Genomic DNA, 11,957 nt, shown 5'->3' on the forward strand with positions numbered 1-11,957 from the left:
TATTTCATCAGTTCTTCTTCAATCAATGTTATATCTGACAATTTTCCATTAAAGTTCGCCATTTTCAATATTGTGCATGCGAGGTACGACTATCGCTTCCGAACATGCTCTGAATATTACCGAATGCTCGAGATTAGCATAACCCATTGTACGAAGGTGTTAAAAGCTAACAAGAATAATGTTTGTGAACAAACATTGACAAACGATCATGGGGTAAAGCTAAAACAATAGCGTCGTGGCTCCTTCCGTTAGTACCTTCCATGTTTAGACCTGGCCACCAAAGCAGGTTTATATGAAAAGTGAATGATTTCTACCATGTCAAGCCAGTAGTGCAGCAGTTCAAGCTGCGTGATTTCCGCTTAATAAGTTGAACGTAAAACAACGACAAACTCAGAGTTGCCCGTCAATTTACGTTGAAAATATACAACGGGCAACGTAGTATATCAGTTCTTTAAGTTCAGCGTAAAACGACAGCAAATTTGGGAATTTCCGCTGTTTACAGTGGGCGTATCAAACGCGCAATTTCTAAATTTACGTCGTTTCAGTTTCGACGGTTACGCGAGGGAAATTCGAGCGTTTACGCACCCAAATATAAACAACGGATTTACTGCAAAACACGTTGCTAATCCGGCAAGCGGCTACGACGGAAATTCAAATTTTCATGCAGTGCAAATCATTTGCCCATATTAACTATAGCCTCTTTTGTAAGCCATCTAATACTTGTGGCTTGTGTTTCAATTACATAACGTTAGTCCAAAAATGTCAGCTTCTATTATTTGAACACTCAGGAAAAACAGAACCCCATTATCAAGGTCACGTTTATATTGCGCTGGTCCCGCTAACTCTGGGTTTATTCTGTATAGTAGGTAAACAAATACAGACCATGCTGCATCCATCACTGACTCAACACCGAAAACATGCGCAGTAGTCTAGCTACTTAATATTCACGAGGGCGGGTCATAGTTCAACATAACATCTTGTTACAGTCACCTCATAGGCCTGGTAATCACTATTTTTCACTCATATTTTAATGAACACACAATACAAATACGCATATTAAGTTTATTGATGAATCCGTTTACAGTAAAAAGCACAACGCTAATAAACATAAACATAATTTTGTAAAAAGCGGTCCCCAGTTTCATTTAAATTCAAATATTCAATTGACTAAATATTGTCTACGAACATGTACAAAATAAGAAGGAACGTTGATGTCACAATACCATTGCCAGATTGACTAATTTGAATTCTAACATCAATTTAGCTTTGTAAAGATTTATATTTCACAGTATGTGAATGAATGTAGCATTCTAAATTATTTAACAAAATAATTTCTGTTAACTAATAAAAGTAATAAGAATTAATTATAAACATCAAATTTCATAGAAGCATGTCGAATTTTCAAAATTATTGTATACGAATTTTGTCCGAGCCGTGCTCAGCGGCGTTCTTTGCCAGTGACTTAATCATTCTCTACAGTAAATCAACCTACCCATTGCTATGCATATACAAACTCGTACATACACGTGAATCTTCTCGACTAACATGGAAACAGCATTGAGAATACTATCAAAGCAGAAAACATTGTATATATAGATATGAATATGAGCAAGCTTCAAATTCGACAATCACGGTGAATGTCAGTAGACCAATCTAACACAACAAGATATACCAACACTCTTTCCACCACCATCCACCACCTAGGTAGGTATATTCACAATAAAGCCACCAGGAACACGAACGCTTCATAGTTTCTAATATATGGAAAGTGAAAAAACACAATCGTAAGTACATGCCTTAAAAAGACAATATATCACTTACTTGGTGTGAAATAGTAGATTCGTGCACGAAATTTTACTCACATCAAAATTGTTGTGAGTTGAACATTTTAAATATATAGTGAATTCGCGTCTCATTCTTCCTCATAATAAATACGTTATGTTATGAATGAGCCTTACCAGCGTCTCCATGTTGAATAGGCTCCATCCAATACATCTCTCTACCATCACATTCTACATTGATCGTTTCACCAAAACAAGAAGTGTCTTTTATTGGTACATTGTCTAGTAAGAGATGTTCCTCACTCTCCTGTTCCACCTGTTGATCAACTCCCTGTAACATTGCATAATTTTATAGCCAATAAGTCATCGTATGTCAAATCTATAGAGACGTGTTACTGTTAAACGAAGAACATACTCATCACAAAGCAAAGCACGTAAAAAAACATATTTCAATACCCAATGAGATCTGACATTGTTAACGTGGCAATATATTGAAAGGAATTTGCGTTGTTGGAATAAAATTAAATCTGAAAAAGCTGTCAGTCAAGAGACAACATGTTGAATTTAATTTTAAAATCAAACACGCTGTCATGAAAGCATGTGATTCTTTCATTTTTTTAAATAGTTTAGCAATGTTGGTAATAATTCCCTTCTGAATAAATTCAAGAGGATGGACTACACGAATTTATGAAACACACTCAATTAGTTTAGTGTGTGGAAATATAGAAATAAAACTAGTAGATCCAATACATACATTTATTTATTTATTTAATTTATTTATTAAGGGATGTGTAAGAACATGTGATAAATTTCACATACCTGTTCAGTGTCATTTTCCAAATTTCTTTTTAATTTGGATGGTTCCACATTCTTACTTGCACGCAATGGTCTCACGAAACATTTTTCACCACCTTTAGGCGCGATTACCTCTAATCTCTGAAAGTAAAAAAACACACTATTTCACAACTGTGAATTTGAAGCATATAAAATGACATTATAACAGACGAATAGGCAAAACAATACTTGTTAAAGAAATCGTCATAGTAATCAGTGATTATCTTACTCTGTTGAAATCTTTGATAATAATTGCATCATCGGAATGTGAAGTGCGGTAGATTTCGATATTTTCTTCTTCATTAACGGTGATAGTCTGCTCTTCATCTCCAAGGATCACATTGAAAATCGCTGACTGTGATAACGGAGAAACAAATTAATTACAACAATTCGTTTTTGTGTTAATTTTTAGGCTTCATGCAATAAATGTATTCAAACACCATATGATCAGCTGCATATACTAAAATTCAAACTATATATATATATATATATATATATATATATATATATATATATATATATATATATATATATATATATATATATATATATATATATATATATATCAGTTCTTTTTATTTAGATCATGGCAATTTTTTGGTCAGAGCGCCCTTTAGTTTTGTGGAGAATCATGTTCATTTGGAATGCTCTGATTGGATGGAAGTTCAAGCCTAGCAAGGTGTGATAGAATTGGCCTGTTATGTTCAGATTCAAATAAGCATGAACCACTAATTTGACAGGGAAGTGATACTTATAATGCAGCAAGCTGTTCTAATTGCTGTTGTGGTAGAGTTTTTCTATTTTCCTGTCAAATGCATTTATTGGTCCACCGAAAAATGAAAATAATGTTCCCTGTAACTTAGACTCTTATTGATCAAGGCATTTTAAAAATCATGGGTGTTAACTCCCCTCAAGTTATGACCCGTTGTCCCCTACAGAATAATGGTTGCATCTAATATTAAAATAAAGATGGCGGAGTATAGCGTTGATTCATCTCGTTCTACTCTGGATTACTTGGAGTCAATAAAGATCCTAGAAAGTTAGTATTTATATGCCTGTGTGTTTTTTTTGTTTGTTTTTTCACTGTCTTTGACTTTCCCAGTATGTTTGTTGCTGTTGACAACAATTCAGTCCTCTGCCAGGCTTCAGTCAATGTTTTTCTTCACTACCTACCCAACTCCTCGTCGGGCACTATGTAGCTGGTGTGGTATATTTATCACAGACAGTAGGGCAATTGTCACATTTAGTGCTCCAAGAAAATATTCTCTGTCCATGTGTATTTATATAAATAGATGCAGTTTCTTTGGCTTGAATAACGATCACTGGCTTCGTACATACAGGTATACTGGTTTACCTGTTTCTAGTTGAAATATAGCCAATCTTATTAACCAAGACAGTTGGACATTTGCCACATGTCACAACACTCATTTCCAAGTGCCATAGCTTGAAACAAGTAGTCAAATCTGATATTGGCAGGAGCTTTAGTTTATATGGACATGGTAAATGGCAAACTAGATGGTCAGAAAGTAATAAAAATAATCACAGCTTTACTCCACCCACCCCACTATGAAGTAAAAGGCTGTTTATAAGGCCATGTATGATGGTTTCATTTTTCTTATGGAAAACAATTTTAATTAAAAACTTCTATGCTCCTGTACCCAACCGTGGGGGTTCATCACACTAAACAACAGGTGTCACTATTACTAAGATAAATGTACTTTTTTTTCATTAAAATTACTGAATGCTTATACATATGTACTAAAACGTTAGTTAACTTTTAATATCAGGCAATGCATTGGTTCATTACCCTGGCTACGTGTTAAAATGGGTCTGAAGTCACTCTGGATAAGTACGTACGTAACCGACCAATCTTGGACTTTATTTCAATATGTTGGTCAGGGTTCTGACCCTGTGTATTTTTCGGTGGGTACCGTTTAATTTCACCACCCTGGCTACGTGTTAAAATGGGTATGAATTCATTTTGGATAAGTACGTACATAACCGACCAATCTTGGACTTTATTTCAATATGTTGGTCAGGGTTCTGACCCTGTGTATTTTTCGGTGGGTACCGTTTAATTTCATTACCCTGGCTACGTGTTAAAATGGGTCTGAAGTCACTCTGGATAAGTACGTACGTAACCGACCAATCTTGGACTTTATTTCAATATGTTGGTCAGGGTTCTGACCCTGTGTATTTTTCCGTGGGTACCGTTTAATTTCATTACCCTGGCTACGTGTTAAAATGGGTCTGAAGTCACTCTGGATAAGTACGTACGTAACCGACCAATCTTGGACTTTAATTCAATGTGTTGGTCAGGGTTCTGACCCTGTGTATTTTTCGGTGGGTACCGTTTAATTTCACCACCCTGGCTACGTGTTAAAATGGGTATGAATTCATTTTGGATAAGTACGTACATAACAAACCAATCTTGGACTTTATTTCAATATGTTGGTCAGGGTTCTGACCCTGTGTATTTTTCGGTGGGTACCGTTTAATTTCATTACCCTGGCTACGTGTTAAAATGGGTCTGAAGTCACTCTGGATAAGTACGTACGTAACCGACCAATCTTGGACTTTATTTCAATATGTTGGTCAGGGTTCTGACCCTGTGTATTTTTCGGTGGGTACCGTTTAATTTCACCACCCTGGCTACGTGTTAAAATGGGTATGAATTCATTTTGGATAAGTATGTACATAACCGACCAATCTTGGACTTTATTTCAATATGTTGGTCAGGGTTCTGACCCTGTGTATTTTTCGGTGGGTACCGTTTAATTTCACCACCCTGGCTACGTGTTAAAATGGGTATGAATTCATTTTGGATAAGTACGTACATAACCGACCAATCTTGGACTTTATTTTGCATGCAGGTAAGGTGGACCTACAGACATAACTGTGGACATTCAGTTCTTTTTATTTAGATCATGGCAATTTTTTGGTCAGAGCGCCCTCTAGTTTTGTGGAGAATCATGTTCATTTGGAATGCTCTGATTGGATGGAAGTTCAAGCCTAGCAAGGTGTGATAGAATTGGCCTGTTATGTTCAGATTCAAATAAGCATGAACCACTAATTTGACAGGGAAGTGATACTTATAATGCAGCAAGCTGTTCTAATTGCTGTTGTGGTAGAGTTTTTCTATTTTCCTGTCAAATGCATTTATTGGTCCACCGAAAAATGAAAATAATGTTCCCTGTAACTTAGACTCTTATTGATCAAGGCATTTTAAAAATCATGGGTGTTAACTCCCCTCAAGTTATGACCCGTTGTCCCCTACAGAATAATGGTTGCATCTAATATTAAAATAAAGATGGCGGAGTATAGCGTTGATTCATCTCGTTCTACTCTGGATTACTTGGAGTCAATAAAGATCCTAGAAAGTTAGTATTTATATGCCTGTGTGTTTTTGTTTGTTTGTTTTTTCACTGTCTTTGACTTTCCCAGTATGTTTGTTGCTGTTGACAACAATTCAGTCCTCTGCCAGGCTTCAGTCAATGTTTTTCTTCACTACCTACCCAACTCCTCGTCGGGCACTATGTAGCTGGTGTGGTATATTTATTACAGACAGTAGGGCAATTGTCACATTTAGTGCTCCAAGAAAATATTCTCTGTCCATGTGTATTTATATAAATAGATGCATTTTCTTTGGCTTGAATAACGATCACTGGCTTCGTACATACAGGTATACTGGTTTACCTGTTTCTAGTTGAAATATAGCCAATCTTATTAACCAAGACAGTTGGACATTTGCCACATGTCACAACACTCATTTCCAAGTGCCATAGCTTGAAACAAGTAGTCAAATCTGATATTGGCTGGAGCTTTAGTTTATATGGACATGGTAAATGGCAAACTAGATGGTCAGAAAGTAATAAAAATAATCACAGCTTTACTTCACCCACCCCACTATGAAGTAAAAGGCTGTTTATAAGGCCATGTATGATGGTTTCATTTTTCTTATGGAAAACAATTTTAATTAAAAACTTCTATGCTCCTGTACCCAACCGTGGAGGTTCATCACACTAAACAACAGGTGTCACTATTACTAAGATAAATGTACTTTTTTTTCATTAAAATTACTGATATATATATATATATATATATAGTTTGAATTTGAATGATCATGTATTATTGGGAATCAAGAATACACAATGTATCAAATATGTTTATAAATACAGTTATTGATCAACTGACTGATTTGTTCATACTTACACTACTAGTACTATCAGTAGGAGCTGCAGCCACATATGCGACAACGAAACACAACACTGCTACAATGAATTTCATCTTATGACAGGGATTGACGGTTTTCTGTTAACACTGTTGACTGCTGACAAAATGTTGAGCAATGTACCGAGATGATTGTTTCTGCTCATTTATATACACTATAACCCACAACCACGTGATGTTTGTCTCAACCTGTCAATCCCAGCCGTGTCCTGGTTGGGTGAACTTTCTCAAGTACGTTTTCTCCGAAATGGCGCGTTCGTCGTACCCATTAATCAAATTGAATAGCTATTACAGAGCTAACAAAGCAGTTAGGCCATGTTTGGGTAACCACATGAACCAGGAAGAAGGACAGGAATATACCTTTTTCGATTTTGATAATAATTAATAAACATAGAAGTATATGGTTTCTCATTGTTTTACATAAATCAAGTTAGATGAAAAATACGTTATATCGAATACATTTAATGCTGTGTTGTTATATTGAATTATGATTGTTACATGTAAAATACAACATTTTTGAATTGAGTCAGGTGACGTACAACTGATTTGAAACTAAACCCTATGAATGCATGATCCATTAATAAAACGAACCCATACTGGGTTGTCAATTAGTCTCAATATTATCAGAATTAACTCAGATGTTGTTGTTTTGCATACTCCAGTGAAACAGGGCCGTATTCATCTGTTTGAGTACATCTAAATCAAATTTTGTACATTTTTTTGGCAAATGAGGCCTCCATATTATGAAGGAATAGATAGGGGAAATCCCCGCCACAGGTCTCAAACCTTTCATTAAAAATGAAACGGATCTATACAATTAGAAGGAAATGCACAGGTTGTCACATGTTCTAATGGAACTTAAACTAGCATATCGCCAAATCTCGGTGAACCCATATGATTATAACTTATAATATTCAATCTGCGGTATTTTTTCTTTGACTCTAAAAAGTCAGTCGTCTTGCACACGACTGCAGGTCAGTGAACGACAAACATGGTTACGTATACATTCTCTCAAGTGGGGTGGGGGTGAATTGACTTAACGACTTTGGCAGTGTTGATGATAAGTAAACTGCTACTGAGTCATTTCATAAATTGAGAACATTTTTAAATGACGTACCGAGATGATTGTTTTTGCTCATTTATATACACTATAACCCATAACCACGTGACATTTGTCTCAAACTGTCAATCCTCACAGTGTCCTGGTTAAACTTGAGTGAGATTTCCCAGGTGTACATTTTTTTGGCAAATGGCACAGGTCACAAACTTTTCATTAAAAATGAGACGAATCTATACAAGGTGTGAATGCATATGCGGTGAGCGTATTGGTTCTAATTACATTTAAACAAAGTAAACATATGTTAGTCTTGCCTGTAATCAAACCAATGATAATGTATTAAGATTAACTTGTCTGTCAAGCATCGTCCGACTTTGTTGTCTTTCACAATTTGTCAAATAATTGTACCTCTTTGAGGAAGAGCTCGCTAGGGCGCCCTCTAAGGGGATAATTAGTTAAAAACGGTTCATTCCAATTCATTTGAGCGGATAGTACTCTGAGTTATCAATTAGTTATCAATTAGTCTCAATATTATCAGAATTAATGAACTCAGATGTCTTTTTTTTATTCTTGTCAAACAGGGCCGTATTCATCTTATTGAGTACATCTAAAGCATATTTGCACCAGATACTGTTCTTAGTGTTTTGGTCATATTGATCAAACATCTTACACAGTTTGATAAGGCCAAATTAGATCCTGAATACTTACCGAAATTACATATTGACAAAACACAATACTACTGAACACGCTGTTTTGTACATTTTTTTGGCAAACGAGGCCTCCATATTATAAAGGGATATATAGGAGAAATCCCCACCAGAGGTCACAAACCTTTTATTAAAATGAAACGGATCTATACAAGGTGTGAATGCATATGTGGTGAGCGCACAGACACGTTCTAATTACTTTCTTCTAACATTTAAACAAAGTTAACATTTGTTTGTCTTGCCTGTAATCAAACGAATGATAATGTATTAAGATTAACTTGTCTGTCAAGCGTCGTCCACGTTGTTGTCTTCCACAGTCGTTCACAATTTGTCAAGTAATTGTACCTCTTCGAGAAAGAACTCGCTAGGGCGCCCTCTAAGGGAATAATTAGTTAAAAACGGTTCATTCCAATTCATTCGAACGGATAGTACGCTGGGTTGAAGGTTCTGCCTCTGTTCAATCAGCTGAAAGACCGGAGAATGATGAGATACATACATCTAGCCTTTTAGAGTTGATAATTACGAAGAAATAATTAGAAGGAAATGCAAAGGTTTTCACATGTTCTAATGGAACTTAAACTAGCATATGGCCAAATCCCTATGATCCCCTATGATTATAACTTACTTGGAACTTGGAACATTGCTGTGGGGATTGAATAATTCACGCAAAATATATCCTGATTTTATTTGTGTTAAACATGTTACAATAAGATTTGGGTTAATTCGGATAATTTATGATGATTAACTTTTTAAAAAATCTTAAAACACCACATGCAGAAACGAATACATTAATTTTCTAGAATGCATATATTCTTTCCAGTGTGACGGTACCAACACGAAAAATATAATGAAGTATGTTTTACGACCCTGGTTCTGACGCATTCAGTTGGATTATCCATTTTAGTGTCATCGATCTACTCATTTGATATGTTCAATTTCAACCGGGCTATATCTTACATCGTCAATAAGTTATATGTACAATGATCTCTGCTTTACAGACTCTTTCTTTAGTTTAGAAATTGTTATCGCAGTGACATCACGTACGAACTTTTGGTCCACACGACGTTGCAGTATTATCTAGGACCAATAACGTGCATGTTTGAGGTAGACATTATAAACATATATTACAGGAAGTACATGGTTTACTCATTGTGCTCAGTAGTAAAATTTCTTTTATGTTATAACCTTTGGAACACTTACTGGTAATCAGGCGATCATGCCAAATGCTACAGCCATTACTTTGCCACGCCTTAAAGTTTGATGGGAGAGTATGTAAGATTTAGTACGAGACAGCAAAAAGTTACCTAAGCTTACAGATTGGATGACTAAAGAACTAATGTGTATTCCATGGCTTCGAACCTAGTATCTCTACAGTGCAAGTGTTATCGGCCAAGCGAGTTAAAGTCCCCTACACACTACGTTCAGTTCCATTATACCTTGGCAGAATTCCCACTATCAACATGAACTAGCTGTAAACGAAATCAAACATAGTGACGCCTGTTCTTGTGAATTTCCATTGCAAACAGAACACGAGGCCAAGTGTTGTGACGCGTTTTCATGAGAAATCGAACGATCACGTGATTATATAGAACGGCACAATCTATTGGTTAAATTTGAAATTGTTTCAGGAAAGTTGATAGATAGATTTTGCTTTTTGGTGTGCCCAATCAGATCACACAATTTAATTGCGGCCAAATACAGCTTTTCCTAACGCGATCACGCTCGGGTTCGTCCAATCTGATTAAAATCTGATGTAGTGTATGGGCTTCAATTATTTTGGCTATAAACTTATTTTAATTTTATTTTTTATTATATTTGTTATTAATGCCCTTTTATTTTATTATTTTACTTTGATTTTGATTTTGTGATTTTTTTTAATTCCGCCCTACTTACATCTGACCAGATTTCAACGAGACCCACTATTGACGATTTTAGTCAACGAATCACAGACCCTTAAGTAAGGGTCTGAGCCAGCTAGTCGTGCTTTTCACATGGTGTTCTTTGCTGTCTTCACTGCGTTCTCAACTTTACCATTGCTCTGGGGGTATCGTGGAGAAGAAGTAATATGTTCAAATCCCCAATCTTTGCTGGATTTCTTAAATGCATCTGACGCTTCCTGTGGACTGTTATCTGAGATACATGTGTCTGGTATCCCATGTCAAGCAAATTGGGCTTTGAGTTTACCTATAACTGTTTTCGCTGTTGTATCTGGTAAGTAGTCAATAGTTGGAATAGTAGTCTACAATGACTAAGTAATCTCTTCCATTCAATACGAACTGGTCGGTTCCAACTTTTGCCCACAGCCTATCTGGAACTTCATGCAGAATCAGAGTTTCTTTCTGTTGTCACGTTCCTACAGTCTGGCACACATCACATTTTGCAATGTCATCTTTGATCTCTGCACTCATGTTTGGTCAGTACAATGATTTTTTGGCTCTGCATAGACATCCCTCAATACCAATATGTGATGAATGAATACGCTTTAACATATCATCTCTTAGTGAACGTGGTACTACTGCTCGTTCACCTTTGAATATCACACCACTCTGAGAGCTTAGTTCATCACGGATATGGAAGTAAGGAGTTATTTGTGCAGGCCTTATTTTCTGGAAATCCAGTTTGTATCACTTTAGACAACACCTGAAGGCGTTCATCGCTTTCTATGTGTTGTCTGATATCCTCTATTCTCGGTTCTGCAATTGGTAGATAATCTATCATGTTCACTGTTTCAATATCTGTCTGCAAACCTTCTAGGGGTTCATCCAGCAAGTATGCACGGCTTAGTGTATCTGCTAAGTACATTTGCTTTCCCGGGTGATATACCAGGTTTACCCCATACTTTTGTAATCTTAACAGCATTCTCTGCAGTCCCTTTGGAGTACTATGAAGAGGCTTCTGCAGGATCATCTCCAACGGTTTATGATCTGACTGTACCTTTCTGCCATAGGTATACTGGTGAAATCTTTCTAACCCAAAAATAACTGATAACAATTTGAGCATATCTTGTCTCAGCATTCGTTAATGCTCTGCTTGCGAAAGCTATTGGCTGACCATTCTGGGTTAGGGCTGCACCTAAACCGGTTTGTGACGCATCTGTCTGCAAGGTTAGTTCTTTATCCATGTCATAGTATTGAAGTACTGGATAAGAAGTGACTAACCGTTTCACTTCATCTATTGTATCATCATGGACTTTCAACCAACACCACTCACTATCTTTGTGTGTTAGCTTCCTGAGCGGCTCACAAATAGCACTAAGTTTTGGTAGAAACTTACTCAGGTAGTTGACAAATCCTATGAATCTCTGAATTCCAGCCACATCTTTTGGCTTCGGCATCTCAGTCACAGCTC

The 11,957-nt window shown here is 36.3% G+C and overlaps 1 protein-coding gene across 1 annotated transcript; it reads right to left on the reverse strand.

The window, feature by feature from the left end:
* Positions 1-1,048: 1,048 nt before the first annotated feature.
* On the reverse strand, positions 1,049-7,006 carry LOC146733850 (uncharacterized). The gene is made up of 5 exons (XM_085491430.1): positions 6,828-7,006; positions 2,845-2,970; positions 2,601-2,717; positions 1,959-2,112; positions 1,049-1,754 (listed from the first exon to the last, which is right to left on the reverse strand). The coding sequence occupies exons 1-5, from the start codon at positions 6,900-6,902 to the stop codon at positions 1,654-1,656; spliced, it is 573 nt and encodes a 190-aa protein (XP_085347556.1). The 5' UTR covers positions 6,903-7,006; the 3' UTR covers positions 1,049-1,653.
* Between the last annotated feature and the right edge of the window lie 4,951 nt (positions 7,007-11,957).

The sequence above is a fragment of the Saccoglossus kowalevskii genome, chromosome 16 (assembly GCF_978046115.1).
Source record: "Saccoglossus kowalevskii chromosome 16, keSacKowa6.1, whole genome shotgun sequence".
NCBI classification, from domain to species: domain Eukaryota; kingdom Metazoa; phylum Hemichordata; class Enteropneusta; family Harrimaniidae; genus Saccoglossus; species Saccoglossus kowalevskii.